The sequence below is a fragment of the Megalobrama amblycephala genome, linkage group LG5 (assembly GCF_018812025.1).
Source record: "Megalobrama amblycephala isolate DHTTF-2021 linkage group LG5, ASM1881202v1, whole genome shotgun sequence".
In the NCBI taxonomy this organism is placed as follows: domain Eukaryota; kingdom Metazoa; phylum Chordata; class Actinopteri; order Cypriniformes; family Xenocyprididae; genus Megalobrama; species Megalobrama amblycephala.
This window is the reverse complement of record NC_063048.1, coordinates 10,168,173-10,192,928: the sequence shown is the minus strand read 5'-3', so window position 1 is coordinate 10,192,928 and position 24,756 is coordinate 10,168,173. Positions and strand designations below refer to the sequence as shown.

The 24,756-nt window shown below is 36.3% G+C and overlaps 1 protein-coding gene across 1 annotated transcript; it reads right to left on the bottom strand.

Moving 5' to 3' along the window:
- Positions 1-10,748: 10,748 nt before the first annotated feature.
- Positions 10,749-23,920, bottom strand: LOC125268439 (kinesin-like protein KIF6). The gene is made up of 3 exons (XM_048190631.1): positions 23,738-23,920; positions 13,339-13,445; positions 10,749-11,251 (listed from the first exon to the last, which is right to left on the bottom strand). The coding sequence occupies exons 1-3, from the start codon at positions 23,795-23,797 to the stop codon at positions 11,173-11,175; spliced, it is 246 nt and encodes an 81-aa protein (XP_048046588.1). The 5' UTR covers positions 23,798-23,920; the 3' UTR covers positions 10,749-11,172.
- Between the last annotated feature and the right edge of the window lie 836 nt (positions 23,921-24,756).

Below are 24,756 nucleotides of genomic sequence, written 5' to 3'. Positions count from 1 at the left end.
TTACAATCGTTAAATGTGTGCCCGGCTTAAGGGGGGCAGGTCTTTGCGAAGGGCCAATTAGAAGCAGGATGTGGGTGGGGAAAAACTCTCCTGTGTGTATGGGGAAAGGGGAGGACAGAGAGAACAGGCTAGACAAACTCCTACATTTAAATAACATATAGAAAATATCTGCTTGACAACTTATTATGGAGCTGGGATCAAGCCCAAAATAAGCAACTACACTTTAGAAACAAGCCCAAAAAAACGCGACCCGCGACTACCAATATTTGTAAGCGACTTTACAGAAAAACAAGCCCAAAGTCGCTTATAATAAGCGGACTTGGCAACACTGGAGAGAACTGAAATCCTATGGCGAAGCGCCTGCTTATATAGCTACCCCGCCCATTTCGGCAGGAATATTCGCGGGCTTTGTCGCCATAGGCCGCGCAGCTATGCCGCGCCGTCATTGGTTCAACAACTTGTCTATGAGTGAACCAATGACGATGCAGTTACACTGCATTATTGAAAAAGGCTTCAGTAACGGGGAAAAAGGAGACCTTTCCCATACGCAGTACGAGTGAAGTATCGAAAAGGAACAAGTCTTTATGAATCTAACTTACAAAAATATTCTGTTTCACCTGTCTGGATCTTACATGTGTGTTCAAACATCTTGTCTAATTTGTGGTAACACTTTACAATAAGGTTTATTTATGAACTAACCATGAGCAATACATTTGTTACTGTATTTGTTAATCTTTGTTAATGTTAGTTAATAAAAATACAGTTGTTCATAGTTTGTTCATGTTACTTCACAGTGCATTAACTAATGTTAACATATACAACTCTTGATTTTAATAATGTATTAGTAAATGTTGAAATTAACATTAACAAAGATTAATAAATGCTGTAGAAATGCAGTTCATTATTAGTTCATGTTAATGTAGTTAACTTATTAATTAATTAACTTAATTAATTGAACCTTATTGTAAAATGTTAGCAAATATGAGATTAGCAGTCTGTTAAACTCATTAAGTATAAGTACAAGTATTCATTAAGTACAAGTATAATAAACAAAAAAAGGACTGTTTGAGTCAAGTATTGTGCATTTTTCCCTTACTACTATTTTTTTATTAGTTGTTTAATTATTTTAATGGAACCAGGAACCGGAACCGTTAGGCAGAACCGGAATCGGAACAGGAACCAGAAAATTTCTTACGATTTCCATCCCTACTTATACATATGTCCCCTGATGTTCATTCATGTTCATTTTGTAAATAGTAGTAAAGAGGAAGGGATGATCACCTTCACTCGCGCTCCACGCTGCTGCTTGAACTGAGGCGCCTATACAACGATCTGTTATGCTACGGCAAAAAGTTTCAAAACTGCGTTTATTGTTTGAATTTCGTGATAAAATGGATAGAATTTGAAAGATGTCACTTTGTTTCTTATCATAAGTAACAAAACACATAGCTTATTGTGATTGTTGGCAGTTAATACTGGTTAAAGCACATAGAAACTCTTTCACCTAGATATTATCACATAGAGACTGTGTCTGTACCTCGAACTAGTAAATACAAAAAACTTCCGAAACCTTTTAAGGGTAAAAATTTAATTGATGTTCAAAAAATGAAAATCACAGATAAATCAGATAAACAAATGATAAAGCTTGGGTTACTGAATATTAGATCTATTTCTTCAAAAGCACTTATTGTAAATGAAATTATCACAGACAATAAACTAGACTTGCTGTGTTTGACAGAAACCTGGCTAAAACCAGACAATTACATTATTTTAAATGAGTCTAGTCCTCAAGGTTATGACTATCGACACAATCCTCGACAGAAAGGCAAAGGGGGAGGTGTTGCTGTAATTTATAGTAATATATTCAGAATCATTCAAAAGAATTTCAAATATAATTCCTTTGAAGTGATGGTGCTTTATGTAACATTATGTAAGTTGACATTTGTGCTGGCTACTGTATACAGGCCACCAGGGCACCATACTGACTTTATCAAAGAATTTGCTGATTTTCTATCAGAGTTAGTACTGGCTGCGGATAAAGTCCTTGTTGTTGGTGATTTTAATATCCATGTAGATAATAATAAAGACGCATTTGGATTGGCATTTGCAGACATTTTAAACTCTATTGGAGTTAGACAACACGTGTCAGGACCCACTCATTGTCGTAATCATACCTTAGATCTAATACTGTCGCATGGAATTGATATTGATGCTGTTGAAATTCTACAGCAGAGCGATGATATATCAGATCATTATTTAGTCTCGTGTATAATACAGTTAGCCAAGGCTACAAAACCACCACCCAGCCATAAATATGGTAGAACCATCACTTCTACCACTAAAGATTGCTTTATAAATAATCTCCCCGAGCAGTTTCATCGCCTTAGTATACCTGACAACTTAGAAGAACTCGATGCTGCAACAGAAACTATTGGCTGTCTCTTTTCCAGCACATTAGATGCAGTCGCTCCTTTACGTCTAAAGAAGATTAAGGAAACTAATCCAACGCCGTGGTATGATGAGCACACTCGGGCTCTAAAACGAGCTGTGAGAAAAGCTGAACGTAGTTGGAAGAAAACAAAACTAGAAGTTTTTCGCCTTTCGTGGAAAGAAAAAATGATTGAGTACAGAACGGCTATAAGAAATGCTAGATCTAATTATTTTTCAAATCTCTTAATAGAAAACAAACATAATCCTAGGTATTTATTTGACACAGTGGCTAAATTAACTAGAAACAGAGATTCAACTGCTAACGTTTCCAAAGAGCACAGCAGTAATGACTTTATGAACTTCTTTACTTGCAAGATTGACAATATTAGAGAGAAAATTTTAAACATGCAACCGTCTACAGTTTCGCTTCAGACAGTGCACTGTAGTGTCCCTGAGGTAAAACTAGAATCATTCGCCGCTATAGGAGAGGAAGAATTATCTAAACTTATCAAATCATCAAAATCAACAACATGTAAGTTAGACCCAATGCCGACTAAACTACTGAAAGAAATGCTTCCAGAGGTCGTAGGTCCACTTCTTGATATAATTAATTCATCTTTAACACTAGGATACGTGCCAAAAACTTTTAAGCAGGCTATTATTAAACCTCTTATTAAAAAACCTCAACTAGATCCGAGAGATTTAGAAAATTACAGGCCAATCTAGAATCTACCTTTTCTGTCAAAGATACTAGAAAAGGCAGTTTCAACACAAGTGTGCTCCTTTTTAGAAAGAAATGGAATCTGTGAGGATTTCCAGTCAGGATTTAGACCATACCATAGTACTGAGACTGCTCTCATTAGAGTTACAAACGATCTACTCTTATCATCCGATCGTGGCTGTATTTCTCTATTAGTGTTATTAGATCTCAGTGCTGCTTTTGACACTATCGATCACAACATTCTTTTAAAAAGACTTGAAAACTATATTGGCATTAGTGGAATTGCTTTGGCATGGTTCAAATCTTACTTATCTGACCGTTATCAGTCTGTAGTAGTTAATGAAGAGATGTCGTATCGATCACAAGTTCAATATGGAGTACCACAAGGCTCAGCACTAGGACCGCTGCTTTTCACTCTGTACATGCTGCCCTTAGGAGAGATAATTAGGAAGCATGGTGTTAGTTTTCACTGCTACGCTGACGATACTCAGCTCTATATTTCCTCGCGCCCTGACGAAACCTACAAATTCACAAAACTAACAGAATGCATAGCTGACATTAAAAACTGGATGACAAGAAATTTCTTATTATTAAATTCAGAAAAAACTGATATCCTAATCTTTGGACCAAAAACTTCCTCACGAAAAAACCTTGAATACTCTCTAACACTTGACAGGTGCTCCATTAAATCTTCGTCCTCAGTTAGGAACCTGGGTTTGCTCTTTGATACCAATCTTTCATTTGAAAGTCATGTTTCTAGTATCTGTAAAACCGCCTTCTTCCATCTAAAAAATATATCTAAATTACGACATATGCTCTCAATGACAAATGCGGAACAGTTGGTTCGTGCATTCATGACCTCAAGACTAGATTACTGTAACGCTCTACTGGGTGGTTGTTCTGCTCGGCTTTTAAACAGACTACAGTTGGTCCAAAATGCGGCAGCTAGAGTTCTTACTAGAACCAGAAAGTATGACCATATTAGCCCAGTTCTGTCAACATTACATTGGCTCCCTATTAAACATCGTATAGATTTTAAAATCTTGCTACTTACTTATAAAGCTCTAAATGGTTTAGCTCCCCAATATCTAAGCGAGCTCTTGGTGCATTATAGTCCTTCACGTCTATTGCGATCTCAGAATTCAGGCCAGTTGATAATACCCAGAATATCAAAATCAACTGAAGGCGGCAGATCCTTTTCCTATTTAGCACCTAAACTCTGGAACAATCTTCCTAGCATTGTTCGGGAAGCAGACACACTCTGTCAGTTTAAATCTAGACTAAAAACACATCTCTTTGCTCTTGCATACACATAACACATTATCAATACATTAACATTTTTCAAATCCGTTAAAGGATTGTTACGCTGCAATAATTAGGTCGGCCGGAACCGAGAACATTTCCTATAACACTAGATATACCTGTACATCAGAATAAGAATGGCATCTACGCTAATATCAGTCTCTCTGCTTATCCTGAGGTTTGCCGGGTGCTGGATCCAGGCCGTATCCAGATCAGATGGAGAACCTGTGTCTGGACCTGACTACAACGTAGCCCAGGAGACAATGGGCCTACAGATCCAGTTCTGGCTGCATCTATAATTCAGATTTTTAATCTCCGTATCCGCTTACATATATTTATATATAATCTATTTTTTTTGTGATCAAATTTTTATTAGCTTTTACATATAACATCCACTCGGGATAAAAGCAAAACAACAAAAACAACAGACACATAATGAAGTAACATGTTCCAAAAAGAGAGAGAAAATACAGAGGAAAAAAAAAAAAAAAAAAAATATATATATATATATATAGATAGATAATAATAAAATAAAAACAAACATTATTCTTTTATATAATCCAGTATTTTGGAACAAAAACATTGCCAAGCATCAACAGTACTAGGTTTGGCCTTATTAATTCTTGCTATTGTACATTCACAGGCCCCTATTCTAAGGAGACTATGTATCCAATACGTTTCCCTAGACATTTGTGGTGTAAACCAGTTCTGAATTATTGTCTTTTTAGCAGCTGTAAAACCAGCAAACAACATTTTTTTTTGTATTAAGCTTATACAGAAATCAGAATCATCATTAAGAAGACATAAATTTGGCTTATTGGGGTAATCAATTTGTAATAAAAAGGACAAAACGACATGTACATGTGACCACAGATTATTGACAATAGGACACTCCCAAAACATATGAAGAAAGGTACCTGAAGACACAGTGTTACAGATATAACAGTTGTAATTTGATTGCAGTTTCATTTTGAATCTTTTGTAGGGAGTTATATATGCTCTATGAATAACTTTAAAATGTATAAGACGATGAGCCAAGTTTTTAGAAGTTAAACTGAGGTTAGCCCACACCCTCTCCCAGTCGACAGATAAGTTAAGGTCAGATAGTTCCCGATTCCAAACAGACTTGATAGAAAGAGATTTTATAATACGGTCAATAATTTTACTATATAATAAAGAAACAGATGATCGACCAGAGGATGGTGCAATCCAATCTCGCATAGGATGAGAGGAAATAGGAGAAGCCCAGGGAACTCCATATGCTTTAAGGGCAGAGCGCAATTGAAAAAAGACAAAATATGAGGATGCTGGTAAACAGAACTTAGTTCTTAGTGCCTGAAACGAACAAAGGCCTTGATCATCATATAAATCTCCGCATGTGTTTATGCCTAGGGAAGACCAAGATGGTTGGACAAATGGACGATTTCCGCATAAAAAATTGAGATTATGCCATAATGGTGCACTGTTACAAAGTTTGAAGGGTCCTCCTATCAGACGTTCAACTGTTTTCCAAATTCTAATAGAATTAGCTATAACTGGGCCGAATTTATAATTATCTTTTTTCCCTGTGCCAGCAAATAAAATATCTTGAAGTCTGTTTGGCTTAACCCTGTCCGCTTCAATCATTCTCCATGCAACTTTAGATTGCGGATCAACCCAATTATAAAGGGCCTTAAGTTGAAACGACCAATAATACAATTCAAAATTTGGTACGGCCAGTCCTCCCGCACACAAAGGTTGCTGTAAAGTGGTAAGTTTGATTCTGGGGCGCTTACCATTCCATATAAAACGGGAAAGTATGGAGTTTAACTCCTTAAAGTAGCCTGGAGGAGGAGAGAGTGGTAGCATAGAAAAAAAAAAGTTAAGACGAGGTAACAAATTCATTTTCACTGTAGAGATTTTACCTTGAAGAGAAACTTTAAGATTATTCCATCTTTGAATGTCACTTTTGATCTTAACTATAATACTATTAAAGTTGTCTCTAGTAATCTTATGTATGTTTTTATATATGGTAATACCCAAATAAATGAAAGAGTTCTTAATAGGAATAAACGAGGGAATAGAAGAATTAAATTTAACATTGTTAATTGGCATTAAAGCAGATTTGGTCCAATTTATCTTATATCCAGAAAAAACACTAAAGTGATCAAATTCCTTAATTATCTCAGGAACTGATACATCAAAGTTATCTAAATACAAAATAATATCGTCTGCATACAGTGAAATAATCTGATCTTGAATCTTAATCGATGCTACTTCAGACTTCCTGATGGCTTCTGCTAATGGTTCAAGAGATAGACAAAACAGTAATGGGGAAAGTGGACATCCCTGCCTCGTTCCCCTTTGTAGAAAGAACGGGTGAGAAATAACATTGCCAGTCAAGACTGATGCCGCAGGTGAGTGGTATAGAGTCTTAATCATAGAAATGAAATGTTCACCGAAGCCAAAACATTGCAGAACTGCCCACATATAATTCCACTCTAGCCTATCAAAGGCTTTTTCTGCATCAAGTGAAAAAACCGCACAGGGGCTCTGATGCGAGTCTGCAAAATCAAGTATATGGAAGAGTCGACGCATGTTATCAGATGCGTGGCGCCCTTTTATAAAACCAGTTTGGTCCTCCTTGATCAAACCATGAATGACCTTCTCCATTCGAAAGGCAAGAACTTTAGCGTAAACTTTTAAATCACCGGGGATAAGAGATATCGGTCTATAGCTGGAGCAGTCTAATGGATCTTTCCCTTTTTTAAGAAGTAACGATATCATCGATGTATTTTGATCTCTATGGAATGCACCATGCTCGATCGCAAAATTAAATGAGTTAAGCATAAGTGTCCCTATCAAATCCCAGATTTCTAAATATAATTCAGGGGGAAGACCATCTAGACCCGGTGATTTGCCTTTTTGTAGGCTCTTTAGTGATTTATGGAGCTCCTCCAAACTTAATGGGGCCTCCAAAGATTCTTTGTTAATCTGAGAAATCCGAGGTAAATCTAATTTAGCCAAATACTGTTTACTAACTGATTCCTCAGAATCTGTTTCAGCTTTATATAAGTTTATATAGAAGTCTTTAAATATGTTGTTGATCATCGTAGGGTTTGTAGTGACCTGACCATCTAATGCTTTTATTGCGCTGATATATGCTTTGGACTCACATTCTCTCAGCCTAAGAGCCAGCAAGTGGCTGGGTCTCTCCGATTCAAAATAGTATTTTTGCCTAGTTCTATGCAAGATAAACTCTGCCTTTGATTGTGAAAGTAAATCATATTCTTCATTTAAGGAGGACAACTGTATGGCCCGCTGATCAGTAAAATGTTGTTTTTGTAGGTTTTGCAATGATTGGATTTTGTTTTCTAATTGCGTAATCTGACAAATTTTTGCTTTTGCAAGAGTGGAAGAGAAAGCTATGCAAAATCCACGTATAGCACACTTGGTCGTTTCCCACAATATTTGAGGATCTATATCACCTTCCATATTAATTTCCAGAAATTCCTTTATATGTTCTTTTAGTGAATTGGTAAAAGTCTGATTACTTAATAATGATGTGTTAAAACGCCATCTAGGGGCTTTGGCTTTAATATTGGAAAGATGAATTTTACACAACACAGCAGAATGATCAGACAATAAGATTGGTAATATAGAGATGGAGGAATTAGACGAGATTAGAGATGGACTGAGAAATATGTAATCTATCCTAGAGAAAGTCTTATGTCTATTAGAAAAAAAAGTAAAATCCTTAGAGGTGGTATTCTGAATTCTCCAAAGATCCATTATATTGAGTTCGGTGATAAATTCATTCAACAACTTAGAAGATGGATTGGTTGTTGTCTCAGAATGAGATTTATCCAAAGCAGGATTTACGACAGCATTAAAATCCCCACCGACCACTAAAGGGCTATCAGTCTGTTCAAGCAATGTACTGGATATATTTGTAAAAAAATTACTGTCTGTCTCGTTCGGACCGTAAATAGAGACCAATGTTATCCTATCATTATGTACTTTGCAACGAATAAAAACAAATCTACCCTCATTATCCCTTCCGGTGTGTTCAACTGTTAGCTGCAATTTCCTGTTAACTAAGATAAGCACCCCCTTAGTTTTATTAAGAGCGCAGGAAAAGGCTGCCAATTTATAATGCTTGTTCTGAAAACGTGCCACGTCAGATTGTTTTAAATGCGTCTCTTGTATCAGTGCACAGGAAATCGATTTACGGTGCAAATATTCTAATACGCGGGTACGTTTAATAGCGGAATTTAGGCCATTTACATTCAGTGATAAAATATTTAAAGCCAGCATTGTATATTCGTAATTTCAAAATTGCATCTAGTAAGTGAAAAGCAGCAAGCAATTCCAACCTGTAAATGACATGTTAACACTGATAAGTATTCTATATACCAAGCCACTTGAGTTAGTCCTTTTAAAAATAAAAAATAATAAATAAAGTATTGATGTCTGTTGTAGAAAAAAAATATATATAAAAGTAACCCAGAAAACAGGAACGATAAACAACTCTGAACAAGAACCAAAACAGACCGCATATTACCGAGAATATAGGTCTGACTAACAAACAGAAAAATATTTCGATACGTGACCAGTCCACTCCAACGCAAAACATGTCCCCATACAGCCCACGGTGTCAAGAACTATAGTCGAACCTTCCCTCCATTAGCCCCAAGAGAGATTTTAAGGCTTACCAGTCACTAGACAAGTTTAAAGAAAAAAAAAAAGAAAAAAAAAAAAAGAGAAGTACAAGATCGCAGCAGAAACTTAAGTGACCATGTCAGCGTCGTTATTCTCCTCTCCTGGGCGATTAAAATCACCACCACCGCAATCGACAAATTCCCCTCGCTGAGCAGAGGAGGTAGAGACGGTATCCGTTGCCTTCCCGTTGCTTTGTAGAGCCGCAGCATACGTCTTCTTCTGTGGCAATGAGGTGATAAAATCCTCCGCTTTCTGAGGAGAGTCGAACATCATCTGCTCGCCGTTGTGCCGTAATTTAATCGCCGCCGGATACACGAGAAAAGGCTGCAGACCCAGTGCCGTCATCTTCTTCAGGATTGGGCTGAAGCTCTTCCTCTTAGCCGTTGTGATTGGACTAAAATCAGGAAAAAATAGCAGCGTGACCTTGTCTTGCGTATATTTCACTGGGTACGACTGTCGTGCACCCCTCAGGATCGCTGACCTGTCTTGCCATCTTAATGTCCGAAAGATAAGAGTACGCGGCCGATCGGAGTTCTTTCTTCCGTCATAAATACGATGAGCGCGATCAATCTCGATGTCGCGGCCTTTCAGTGCTGGAATCCACTTGGAGAGATTGGCTCTGAGAAAGCCGACCGCGTCGGAGCCCTCCGCCCCCTCCGGTAACCCCACCAGTCGTACATTGTTTCTCCTGCTTCTGTCTTCAATGTCCGTAATTTTGTCGGTAAGTTGTTTCCAGCTGTTTTCTCAAGTTCGTGACTGTCCTCCTGTCCTCACGCGCAGCTGCCTGAACGGAATCAACTCGGTCACGTGTCTGTTTCGTCGTGCTGGCTAACATTTCAAGTTCTGCTCTTAACTCCTTAACGGAATTGTTGGTAGCTTGTATGTCCATATGTATATTACGCAATGCTGGGGTCAGTACCGAGTCAATTGCATCTCTTACTGTTGAAGCCACAGCCGAATCCAAGGTACTCTGTTGCTCTTTGAGTGCTAGCTTAATACCGTTAGCAATGGCGCCGTCAAGGTCCTCTTTGGAGATGGTGGAATCTTTGAATTTTTTCTTTATTGGTGACTGCTCGATCTCTCTTTTCCGATTGTCCTTGGTCGTTGAAGTACTCATGATGGGTTAGATGAAGAGTGGTTCGAAATTTAAATTCAGGATTACAGAAAATTTGACAAAGTGAGCGGAGCGAAGGACTATGCGTGCATCGCCGTCGAAGGGTCACGTGATCCCCCTATATAATCTATTTTTAATCTCTATAATAAAAATGTATAATTCAGATTTTGATCTCCATATCCATTTACATATATTATATATGTCTTCCAAGGGGTTTTTTCCCTCCTAGGACTTTTTTCCCAGTGTTAGCACGCTGGGTTTTTCTCCTAGGGGTTTTTTCCACCCCTGGGAGTCAGCCGACATTGGCTTAATGTAGCACCATCTTGTATATGTTACATATTACCACGCTTGCTTGTACAGCTTATTTTTAACCACTTCTCTTTTTCTGTGCTTCTAATATGTAAAGCTGCTTTGAAACAATTACCAATTGTAAAAAGCGCTATATAAATAAATTTGACTTGACTTGACTTGTTAGGCTACAATGCATTACTGCGCATGCCCCCTTCTAAATTGGATGTTGGATAGCCTGACTGTATTTGTGTCATCTGACTGTATGCACCGAACCGTGACGTCCATACCGTGACGGTTTGGGATGAATACATGTACCGTTATACCCCTAATAAGCCACGCAAACAATGCTTTATTGCATAGATAACAAAATATCAATGTAAGTGATCCTTAATTTAGTCACAAGGTCTTTTTACTGAATGCATGTGTCCTAAAGGTGTAGTACAATACATTAACTACTGGCATGTTTCATCACATTTGTGTCCAAATACTTTTTTCTTAATTTTGAATAGTATACATATCTATTGTTTTCTCATTTAAAATGAAATGTGTTTGTGAAATGTTATGCTTTAAAAGCATGCTTGAGCTTTCTTTTCAGAGAAGAAAAAATGTCAACTCACTTATCAGCAACAGGCTTGGCAATGGTCTCAAAGATTTCCTCTTGACTGGCTCTTTGGTCAAAAACCTTCTGAAACCTAAAGTGAAGAATTAGTGGAAATGGGTTGTTTAAAGATGAATAAATCCAAATTTTGCTTTTACTTAAAGTTTGGTTGCATATCTATATGCCTAATCTGCTCTAAATCCATCTAACATGTTTTAAAACATCGGTTTTATCCAGCAATTTCTTTCTTTCTTTTATTATTTATTTATTTTATTTACTCCATCCTTAAATAAGAGATGTCCCAAGAGAAATAGGATAAAATGAGAATCAGCCAGGATGTTCAGATTGCAGAGAGAGAAAAATACACTTTCATGTTTCTATACATTGTGGGGCTTGACATTAACTTTTTTGCTCACCAGCCACTGTGGCTAGTGGTTTTCCAAAGTTACTAGCCACTCAGCATTTTCACTGGCCACAATTTTGATGTTGGTAAATTACATTTTATATGATTAAAGTTGACTTTGTTATGCTTAAATTACTTTATTTTGAGTCATTTTACTTGATTTAGAAGATTTAAAACCCTTTCAAACTTTTAAATGCAGATTGACCACCCAAATCAAGACTACATTGTATATCAGCTGGTATGTACAGGTGGGCAAGAGGTAGACAATATGAGCATGGGCTAATATGAGAAATTGTATAAGTTATTTGTGTTAGGCTATATAAAAGAACAAAGAAGCAAATTACAAAAACAATAGTACATTAAAAATAATCTTTTTTCAGATACAGTAGGTTTATTTAACATATAGCCTACATTTATTTAACATCTTTTGTTGTTTGATTAACATTAATTGCAGACAGGTAGGCCTATTTAATTGGGCTGCTGAATGCATGGACGTAACTGACGCATATCCAGTTATTACCCACCTGTTTACGTCCACTTAAGCCATAACCGACTGTATTCACGCGAGATACTCCACACGATGGACATTTAAGGCTTGTTCGACTTGATGCAGCGCCGCAAAGACCGATCGGCGGCTGACTTGAAGCAGTGCATGCCGGTAAGAAATGTTGTCCGACTTGAGACAGCGCTGACGTCATGTGACTGTGACGTATGGCTTTAAAGTACCGCGAGAGCGATTCGAGATCAGCCACCTGAGTTAGCCAGCGCAGTTTCTCAAGAGGAGCTGCACGAGCGCTGATGACGACACAGCTGTTTCATGATTGGCCAGATTCACCGCATGACAACGATCACGTGTGTTTCGTGTTTATTGTCACGCCTTCAGCTCCACTAATGCTCAAAAATATGTGTTTTTATAACAGTTAAAGCTCTTTTCATGTAGTCGCAATGTTGTATTGTGTCATGTTTATCAAAATAAAACGGATAAAAAACAAAGACCCCACTACATTGTTATTTAAATAACATATGCTTATGTTGAACTTTATTCTTGTAAAAACAGACGCTGTAAGCAGTAAAGTTTTGAATGAAAAGGTCTCTGAAACATCAGTGTATTAGTCAAATATTGCATTTATTTCACTTCAGCTGTGATAAAGTATGCAAACCGATGCAAACGCAGCGCGAGCGTCACTACGGGAAGCAGAAAGTGTCCGACTTCACGTCTCCGTTTTCAGCTCCTCCCCGCCTGGACGCGGCTAATCTCGCCGATCGGTTACATCCAGCCACAGCCGATATCGAACACACCTTTAGACATCTGTGTGCACGTGTATTTGACTATTCAGGCGCGAGGAGAACTGATCGCGCGCGTGACAGCGAGAGAGCGCACACGAGAGAGCGCTTTTGTTGTGTGTCATTCAGCGCAATTCCGCCTATCCCTCCTTCACTAACTGCACGTAAATAACGAATTGTGTGATTGGATTGTAATTTTGTGCTACGACGATCTTCGACGATCATTTGGCTGTAAACTGAAATTATATTCAACCCGCCAAAGTGGCTAGTAGGAGTGGCTGTCTTACCCGCCACAGCTGAAATCTACCCGCATTTGGCGGGTTGGCGGGTGTTAATGTCAAGCCCTGATTGTGGGCACAGCAAATATACCCTTCATATGCAAAATTAAACTTTATTAAGCTTGCAAGGATATTAATAGCACAGATTATGTTTGTGAAATTAACACTATAATTCCATAATATTAAATCTCTCTCCTTAATTTTTCTTCACATCACCTGAATTTGTAGTTTTCCCTCTTATTGTTGATAAAACCATCTGCCAAGTCTCTGGGAACCACAAACTCCAAATTACTGCCCTGCTCCTCACAGTCCACAGAGTAGTCCTGTAAAGGGGATGTTTAAGCATGAATACACATAATCTAGACTTGCTGGTGCAGACATAAGAACGGTAAATCACTCTATTTTATGATTCTGCAGTTGTGACTTTATCACTATATTCATATTACAGCCACAGCCTACAGAAGAAAATAAAAAACAATCTGGTTTAAATCACATCGATATTATGACTTAAGAACAGAGTATAGCCATGAATACAAACCCTCAAGATCTCTGATTATTAGACTTGTTAGCCACACACACACACACACACACACACACACACACACACACACACACACGTCTGTAAAATTACAGGACATTAGACAATGCAGCACCAACATTCTAGAACATGTGCATTTTACTATTATTAACTCTGAATAATGTAAAATGTAAATAACACGGGCCATATTTACAGACAGAAATGCTATGTAAAATAGATGCTGCACAGAAGAGATCTTGAGGATTTGTGTTCACAGAGGTTTTTTGTAATGCATGTGGCATATTCTTATAGCCTATTCTTACATTTGCTTCTGTAGACTATGACTGCTGGGGGTAATGACCACTGATCTATATAAATCAGTTGTAATAACTAATATTATTGGACTAACTGGACTATGATTATTGGAGTAGTAAATCCTACACTAGTTTTTCAGTTACAATTACAAGAAATGAGACATTAGACATTGCAGCACCTACATTTTAAAAGAAAACACATGCATTTAACTCTTAATAATAGTACACTTTATTTTCTATAGCACCTTTAAAAAGTAGCATCTCAAAGCCCTTCACAAAAAGATTAAACAAAACATAAAATTATACAAACAATACTTTAAAATAAGTAAGATATAAAAACAAATACCAAATAAGAACGTACTATCAAAAACAAGTAAATGAGAAATTTAACAATTTCAAAATAATCAAGTAAAAGCTACCCTAAAGAAATAAGCTTTAAGGGAAGAATTAAATACACTAAGGGATTCTGCTTGCCTAATCTGAGTAGGCAACGAATTCCAAAGTCTAGGAGCAACTGAAGAAAACGCCCTATCACCCATAGATTTTAAACGGGTGTGTGGAACGATTTTAAGGCCAGCTTCCGAGGAGCGGAGATCAACCGATATAAAGTTGGTTTGACATTGGACGTTTGACATTCGTCAGAGATTCAACTTCAAAAATACTTCAATAGATCAATAACGATTCAGTATAAGAACAAAAAACAAGTTGTGTTCGAATTGTTTGAAAAAGTAGAAGAGGACACACAATGTAGTTTATGTGTTTAATCTGCTTTGCTGTATCAGAAACCTATTCATTTTGTAATGTAAAATAGCAGATAGGGACCGTCTACAAAGTACAAAACGAAGAGGAAATACGCTCAATTTTTCCATCCATATACTTTACTCTTGGGAAAAAGGCGATCAAACTGTGTACACAAAACTTTGAAACATACACACACTCAGTCTCACCTGGTAAAAGACTGTAAATGTTACATATTGGAAAGAATAAAAGTAGTGGTAATAGCAATGTTATTAAGAAAAAGAAGTTTTACATTTTGAGGAAAAACCATAATATTCAATCCCAAATTCAAATAGTGTGATCTATTACTATGTCCTAAAAGAACTGCTTTCAGTTGGTTTTACTATCATAAGTGATGCAAAAGCAATGCTATTGAGATTCAGATGTGATAATACATTTGTATAAAATACATATAGACTAATTTTTCAAATATAGATGTTGTGTGTTGTTGCTGGATCCTAGAAGAACATTTTAAGGTTGGTTTCATCCAGGAAACAATAGCATAACATGTGTTATTGAAAGCAACAATTGAGAAAAATCCCGCAAAGCCTCCTAAAGACTGAGCGTTATTACTGCCCCCTAGAGGAACATGAGGCAATTGTTCTAACTGAGTTTGACATTCAAAATGTAAATAAATTCATTTAAATTCATACAGTGTTCAATCTCAACTTCACAGGGTGTGTCCTGTTACTGGATCCAAGAAGAACATTTTGGTTTTGGTTTTATCCACGGAACTGCAGCAGAAAGCATGTTATTGAAAATAAAGATAATACATAAATGAATTAAAAATAAATACAATGCTCTGTTTCAACTTCAAAGGGCGTGTCTTGTCTCTGGTTCCTAGAAGAATAATTTGATGTTGGTTTTACTGTCAAAAGTGATGCTGAAGGCATGCTATTGAAACACAATAATTGCGAAAAATCTCACAAAGCCTCCTAAAGACTGAGCGTTATTACTGCCCCCTAGAGGAGCATGATGAAGTTGTTCTGACTGAGTTTGACATTCAAAATTTAAATAAATTAATGTAAATTCATACAGTGTTCAATCTCAACTTCACAGGGTGTGTCCTGTTTCCTGGACCTAAAAGAACATTTCCATGCAGGTTTTTCTCTTATTTGTAAATCAGGGTAAATGCTATTGAATTAAATTCAAATCTGATAATAAATTCATTTAAAATACATACAGTTTTCTATGTCAACTTCAAATGTTGTGTGTTGTTGCTGGCTCCTAGAAGAACATTTTTATGTTGCTTTTAGTCACAGAACTGTAGCACAAGGCGAGCTATTGATATTCAAAGAAAGACATGAGCTCAGTGAAAATAAATAAAGTGTTCTAACTCGCATTCAAATGCTGTGTGTCTGTACTGGTTTCTAGAAGAACATTTTAAGGTTGGTTTCATCCAGGAAACAATAGCATAACATGTGTTATTGAAAGCAACAATTGAGAAAAATCTCGCAAAGCCTCCTAAAGACTGAGCGTTATTACTGCCCCCTAGAGGAACATGATGAAGTTGTTCTGACTGACTTTGATATTCAAAATTTAAATAAATTCATTTAAATTCATACAGTGTTCAATCTCAACTTCACAGGGTGTGTCCTGTTACCTGGACCTAAAAGAACATTTCCATGCAGGTTTTTATCTCATTTGTAAATCAGGGTAAATGCTATTGAATTAAATTCAAATCTTATAATAAATTCACTTAAAATACATACAGTTTTCTATCTCAAGTTCAAATGTTGTGTGTTGTTGCTGGCTCCTAGAAGAACATTTTAAGGGTGGTTTCATTCACAGAACTGTAGCACAAGGCGAGCTATTGATATTCAAAGAAAGACATAAGCTCAACTCAACTCAACTTGTATTCTAACTCAACTTTAAATGCTGTGTGTCGTTATTGGTTCCTAGAAGAACATTTTAAGGTTGGTTTCATCCAGGAAACAATAGCATAACATGTGTTATTGAAAGCAACAATTGAGAAAAATCTCGCAAAGCCTCCTAAAGACTGAGCGTTATTACTGCCCCCTAGAGGAACATGAGGCAATTGTTCTAACTGAGTTTGACATTCAAAATGTAAATAAATTCATTTAAATTCATACAGTGTTTAATCTCTGCTTCCCAGGGTGTGTCCTGTTACCTGGACCTAAAAGAACATTTTGGTTTTGGTTTTATCCACGGAACTGCAGCAGAAAACATGTTATTGAAAATAAAGATAATACATAAATGAATTAAAAATAAATACAATGCTCTGTTTCAACTTCAAAGGGCGTGTCTAGTCTCTGGTTCCTAGAAGAATAATTTGATGTTGGTTTTACTGTCAAAAGTGATGCTGAAGGCATGCTATTGAAACACAATAATTGCGAAAAATCTCACAAAGCCTCCTAAAGACTGAGCGTTATTACTGCCCCTAGAGGAGCATGATGCAGTTGTTCTGACTGAGTTTGATATTCAAACGATTAATAAATTTATTTCAAGATCATACAGTGTTCAATCTCTGCTTCACAGGTTGTGTCTTGTTACTTAGACCCATAACAACATTTCTATTCATATATTTATGTCATTTGTAATTCAGGTTAAATACTATTGAATTAAATTCAAGCCTGTTTAATTCATTTTAACTAAAATTAACAAAGCTTATTAGCGATTTAAAACACGTTTTAATCCAACAAAGCAAACATGCTTTACAAATAATTTAAATCAATATTTACATGGTATAACAGTAGTAAAAATATATCTCTTACAACTCACATCTATGCCCTGTGACAGAGCAATAACCAGGTGGTCACCCATACTGCAACTGGTGAAAGAGCTGTTTACCTCATCCCAAGCGTAGGTTTAATTTTGTTGGTGTAACTTAATGCTTTCTAAATGTTAAATAACACTTTTACTTCAGTACAATAAATTAATTTTAGATGTAACCACATAAGATGTAAACACATTATTTTTTTGCTGTGTGAGTTATGTGTGTTTGTGTGTGAACATTGCATGTGGGGAAATATGCGATTATTTAATTGGATAATAACATTGTTTTTTTTAAAAACAAATAAACAAAAAAGTTTTCTGCTATAATTCTGTGACTAAAACCTTTTCTTTTTCTTCTTATTTTTTTTTTTTGAGCCAGCAACAACACACACCCTTTGGAATTTATGGAAAACTGTATTTTAAATTAATTTCTCAACAGGCTTGAATTTAATTCAATACCATTTATCCTGAATTACAAATGACATAAATATATGAATGAAAATGTTATTTTAGGTCCAAGTAACAAGACACAACATGTGAAGCAGAGATTGAACACTGTATGATTTTGAAATAAATGTATTAAACGTTTGAATATCAAACTCAGTTAGAACAATTGCCTCATGTTCCTCTAGGGGGCAGTAATAACGCTCAGTCTTTAGGAGGCTTTGCGAGATTTTTCTCAATTGTTGCTTTCAATAACACATGTTATGCTATTGTTTCCTGGATGAAACCAACCTTAAAATGTTCTTCTAGGAACCAATAACGACACACAGCATTTAAAGTTGAGTTAGAATACAAGTTGAGTTGAGTTGAGCTTATGTCTTTCTTTGAATATCAATAGCTCGCCTTGTGCTACAGTTCTGTGAATGAAACCAACCTTAAAATGTTCTTCTAGGAGCCAGCAACAACACACAACATTTGAAATTGAGATAGAAAACTGTATGTATTTTAAGTGAATTTATTATAAGATTTGAATTTAATTCAATAGCATTTACCCTGATTTACAAATGAGATAAAAACCTGCATGGAAATGTTCTTTTAGGTCCAGGTAACAGGACACACCCTGTGAAGTTGAGATTGAACACTGTATGAATTTAAATGAATTTATTTAAATTTTGAATATCAAAGTCAGTCAGAACAACTTCATCATGTTCCTCTAGGGGCAGTAATAACGCTCAGTCTTTAGGAGGCTTTGCGAGATTTTTCTCAATTGTTGCTTTCAATAACACATGTTATGCTATTGTTTCCTGGATGAAACCAACCTTAAAATGTTCTTCTAGAAACCAGTACAGACACACAGCATTTGAATGCGAGTTAGAACACTTTATTTATTTTCACTGAGCTCATGTCTTTCTTTGAATATCAATAGCTCGCCTTGTGCTACAGTTCTGTGACTAAAAGCAACATAAAAATGTTCTTCTAGGAGCCAGCAACAACACACAACATTTGAAGTTGACATAGAAAACTGTATGTATTTTAAATGAATTTATTATCAGATTTGAATTTAATTCAATAGCATTTACCCTGATTTACAAATGAGAGAAAAACCTGCATGGAAATGTTCTTTTAGGTCCAGGTAACAGGACACACCCTGTGAAGTTGAGATTGAACACTGTATGAATTTACATTAATTTATTTAAATTTTGAATGTCAAACTCATTCAGAACAACTTCATCATGCTCCTCTAGGGGGCAGTAATAACGCTCAGTCTTTAGGAGGCTTTGCGAGATTTTTCACAATTACTGCGTTTCAATAGCATGCCTTCAGCATCACTTTTGACAGTAAAACCATCAGAAAAACATTTTTCAATGCCACTGTAACATTGGGCTTGCTTGGCTGGAGCTAAATTCTTATATTTAGCTTAGTGATATCAGTAAAGTTGCATAATAGCTTTTTCAAATTTTCTTTCATAATTGATAAACTACATGCTACATCAATCTTGATATTGAACTGAACTGAATTAACTTGAGCTTAAGCAAAGTTATGTCCAAAAGATTTCTTTTCAATGTCTTTGTCACAAAAGTTGTACAATGAAAAGATGTCCACTGAGGAGCCAGAATGAAAATTTTTATGACGTCTTTTTTTGACATCTTCTGAATGTCCAATATAGACGTTCGTTGGATCTCTGTACAAGGTTTAAAAAAAAAGAGCCATGGATCCATCCATAGACAGTAAAACACATGTTCACACCTTTAGACAACTTAGCCATCTGTAATTCACACATCTTTGGATCAGTTGGGACTCGAACCGCAGGAACCTTCTTGTTGTGAGGAGACAGTGTTTTCCACTGAGACACTTGTTCTGCCCTTAGACACATTCATAAAATTCACATACTTATAGAATAATTACTTAAAAATTATACTATATATATTTAAACTATATATATTTCAGACTTTTTTCATGTTTGTATATAAAATAAAATAAAAAACATTTACAGGTACAAAACTCTGTTTGGATAGATGCTCAAATGTACAACATACACAGTAAAATCCTCAGTGAACACTGATCTGTGTTTATATAAGTCCAATCTACACAATGTTAAAAGAAACACTGAAACAATGTTGAAGTTTATGAGATAATTAACTGATGATTCAGCATTTGATAAAATCAACTGCAAGTAAAAGACGCTGAACCTCTCAAAATCTGATTAAACTCCACAAACAGCATTACCAGCTTCACTTATTAGTAACCAGACTGACTTTATTACTGTCACACGTATACAGAAATTATTGAGAATTAACAGATTTATTTGTTGGTGTTTGTTTCATTTGAAGTCACCATCGTGGTGGAGAGTGTTTGCTTTAGTTGGGATCTTGGTCCTTGTACTTCATCTGTTAACTTTTCATTGGCTGCTGTAGCTGTGGGACACATTTGTCACAATGTGTTGTGACAATACACATTTGTTTTGGCGAAGAAAGTCCAGATAAAGCCAAATCAACTTCTTGTTGATAACAAAATCATCACAGAGCAAAAATCTACTTTTCGGTTTTTAATTTTCTGTTTATATTTGGCATTTACGTCCACCAACCTTGTGAAACTGCATTATTGCACCAATAGCATTAAATTATCAGTTATCCTGAAGCTAGATAAAAAGCATGTGCACAAGATATTTGAGCGGGAGTAATCATGTCGTCACACACAGACATCAAGATTTTGCATGTGATTCACAACAATGGTGACAATCAAAACAAGGATGAGTTTTTTAGTTTTGATTGTCACCATTATTGTGAATCATATCCAAAATAATGATGTCTATGTGTGTGACTTCATGATATACTCAATCAAATCTTGTGCATGCTTTTTACCCACCTTCAGATCAGTTTAATTAAAAACATACCATTAGATGCTCATTTTACAATTTTTCTATAACAAGGAGTTGATAACAACTTATCCTGCTTCATCTAGGCTTTTTTTTTTTTGCCACAACAAATGTGTTTTACAAACACAGTTATAACAGCCAAATAAAAGCTAACAGAAGAAGAATGAGGACCAAGATCCCAACTAGCAACACTCTCCACCTTGATGGTGACTTCAAATGAAACAAACATCAACATCTAAACTTCTGTTAATTCTCAATAATAACCTTCTGTAGATGTGTGACAGAAATAAAGTCAGTCTGGTTAGTAATAAGTAAAGCTGGTAATGCTGTTTGTTTAATCCTCCTCTGCTTGATTTTAGCAAATGTTCAATCATCTATTATTTGATCACTTAAAGGGATAGTTCACCCAAAAATGAAAATTCTATCATCATTTACTCACCCTCAAGTTGTTCAAAATCTGTATAATTTTCTTTGTTCTGTTGAACACCAAGGAAGATATTTTGAAGAAAGTTTGTTACCAGGCCACTTTGGGGCACCATTGACTTCCATAGTAGGAAAAAAACTACTATGGAAGTCAATGGTGCCCCAAAACTGTTCAGTTTAACACATTCTTCAAAATATCTTCTTTTGTGTTCAGCAGAACAAAGAAAATTATACAGATTTTGAACAACTTGAGGGTGAGTAAATTATAGAATTTTCATTTTTGGGTAAACTATCCCTTTAATTATCTCATTAACTGCTTCAAAAACATTGTCTCAGTGTTTCTTTTAACATTGTTTGGATAGATGCTGAAATGTACAACATTCACAGTAAAATCCTCAGTAAACACTGATCTGTGTTTATATCTACACAGAGTTTTGTTCCTGTAAATGTTTTTAATTTTATTTTATTTTACATATAAACATGAAAAATAGTATGATATATGTATGTTTGTATGTATGTCTATGCATAAGGGAAGCACAAGCGGCTCAGTGGAAAAACCTGTCTCCTCACAACAAGAAGGTTCCTGGTTCGAATCCCAGCTGAGCTAGAAAGTCTTTGTTCAGATCTGGTTTCTCTCGAATTTATATTTTCAAATCCGTTAAAGGATTATTAGGCTGCATAAATTAGGTCAGCCCGAACCGGGAACACTTCACCAGATGTACTCGTTACATCAGAAGAAGAATGGCATCTACGCTAATATTAGTCTTTCTGTTTATCCCGAGGCTTATCGTAGTCAGCCGGATCCGGGCCATATCCAGGTGAGATTGAGGACCTGCACATTGACACGACCACAACGCAGCCCTGAAGTATCAGCAGAGATCGAGTCAACTAGATCATCCATTGTGAAGGCCTCATCAACACGATAGCCAGTAGCACAGTTCCTCAACAAACCGTCCATACCGGCATGATGAATACGATCCTCAACTGGATGGAACTGAAATAAATACTTTGAATGTTGCGATCCTATCCGACTTATGATAGCAACCCGAGTCGTAACAAAGGACTGTTCGCCAGAGGAGAACTGGCCCCCCGACTAAGCCTGGTTTCTCCCAAGGTTTTTTTTCTCCATTTTAACACCTGATGTCACCTGTTGGAGTTTGGGTTCCTTGCCGCTGTCGCCTTTGGCTTGCTTAGTTGGGGACACTTGACATTTGATATTCAACAGTGCTTTGATCTGCCTGCTTTAACACCATTCTTTAAGAGCTGTTGTATAGCCAAAATTATATACCAGTTATCAATGTAAAGCTGCTTTGACACAATCTGCATTGTAAAAAGGGATATATAAATAAAGGTGACTTGACTTGATAATCCAAAGATGTGTGAATTACAGATGCCAAGTTGTCTAAAGGTGTGAACATGTGTTTTACTGTCTATGCTCATTTTTTAACCTTGTACAGAGTTTCAACGAACGTCTATATTGGACGTTCAGAAGACGTCATAAAAACTTTTATTCTGGCTCCTCAGTGGATATCTTTTCAATGTACGACTTTTGTGAAGAGACGTCTTCTGGACATAACTTTGCTTAGTGGGAATTATGAAAAGATTGTATTGGTAGCACTAATAACATAACCAATTACATATTTTGTGTACAGTATACAAGCGCACCGCCATCTTTATAAAATTGTCTTTGAAATTACATTTTGCGGTAGATCTACATTTCAATGGCATCACTGTCAAAGAATATTTACTTTACAAGAATATTTAATATAACGAGCGAGCGCAGCGCTGAAAAGGGGCGGAGCTACATAAGGTCTTTGAAATTGTTTATTCTGTGAGTGAGCGTTGTGTGTGTTCACTAAATTGCTTTTAAGTGAAAAAAAAAATAAGATCGTTTTTTCTTCCACATGTACTTTGTAGACGGTCCCTATCTGGCCTAAGCGCTAGCGCATCACTGCTAGAGATAAAATATGTTGCTACACATTAAAGAGGATTAAAACTCACAAACTGCGATGTGTGCTTAGTTCTATGTTATAATACCTTTCAAATAAGGCACTTTTTTTACATTTATAATTATTCACAAAGAATCTATTGAAAATTTTCGTGACCGAATATCTATCGAATATCTAATATCCAACGTCAAACCAACTTTATATCGGTCGGAGATCACGCACAGGTGTGTAGGTGGCTAAAAGCGCAGAAAGAGATAATGAGGAGCCAAACCATGCAAAGCTTTATAAGTAACGTTAAGCATCAGGATTTTAAAATCAACACGAAATCTGACAGGGAGCCAATGTAAAGACTCCAAGAGAGGAGTGATGTGATCCCTTCGAGCGGCTGAACTTTGAACTCTTATTAACTCTTTAGATAGATATAGAGATATATAACGTAAATAACACGACTAGGCTATGCAGATACAAGTGCTATGAGAATTGCACAATAGTTGCTGCACAGATGTAAGATTATATGTGCAAACCGATCAGTTGTTCAATACACAGTACACAAACGCAAAAAATAAAAATAAAAACTCACCGCGGTGGGTTTCTTCGTCGGTTTCACACGGGCAAAAATTTGAATCGTTTGTTTAACCATTGTTTTATATGATATTTACGATGCTTTCATTTGTTTTTTCATCCAACGCACCCGTTTAGCTTCACACGTTTAATTCACTTCTTTCTTTTAAGACTTCTGTGTGTACAGAGGTTGCTACGAGACCAGTGACGTAACACGCACTGCAGAAGTGATGTGCATCAGTATGGAACGCGAACGGGGCCAAATGTCTTTAAACGAAACGCGTGACTTTTGACCGTGTCAACACGCACTGTTTCATGTGCGTTACTGTTACTGTGTCATGTTTATTCATGAAGGATGTCATAATGGTATGCTGGTATGCACGTATACAAACATCGAGGGAACATTGGTACATTTTGTGTGTGATGTCAGCCTTATGTCATGATTTGTCATGCCCTTTTAACTTGTCCTGCGTTCTTTCTCCGACCTCAAGCCAACTGAGATGCTATGGCAAAACCAAAAGATGGATGCAATCGAGACAACACAGAAATACTGATCAAATGAAACAAAGTTGTGAGAAGTGATGGTCCAAAATTGGTAGAAACCCTTAAAGGCAGCTATTAAAAAAAAATGTGATAGAGGATTTTCTGAGGATCAACAGTTAATAAATGCAGTGGTTCACTTTATTTTACCACCCTGCACTGTGAATGATTTCTAAATGGCTATTAATCATAAATGTGTGTTTGTCTGTAATTGTAATTTAAATTGAGCTCACACCACATTTTATGAATTATCAATGCAGATTTTCAAGAGGTGGTTTCCTGGACAGGGTTTAAATTATGCCAAGAGTAGGCCTTAATGAATAGTTAATCGTGGGTTAAAACAAAGTCTGGAACTGTCTGGAACAAAGATTAAGCACAGATTACTAACACCTGGACTATGAGTCCTTAACTAAAATAAACAGGATTCATTTACAGTTTTATCTAATTGCTTACACAGAATTTCTGAAAATATGGCTCCATTTCTTGTAACTCTACACA

Bases quoted from the DNA above. Each gene is read 5' to 3' on its own strand.
- LOC125268439 (XM_048190631.1), bottom strand. From the start codon at position 23,797: ATGGTTAAACAAACGATTCAAATTTTTGCCCGTGTGAAACCGACGAAG. The intron at 13,446-23,737 runs GTGAGTTTTTAT...TCCCCTTTACAG, and splicing joins CGACGAAGAAACCCACCGCG to GACTACTCTGTGGACTGTGA. The intron at 11,252-13,338 runs GTGATGTGAAGA...TCTTCACTTTAG, and splicing joins AGGGAAAACTACAAATTCAG to GTTTCAGAAGGTTTTTGACC.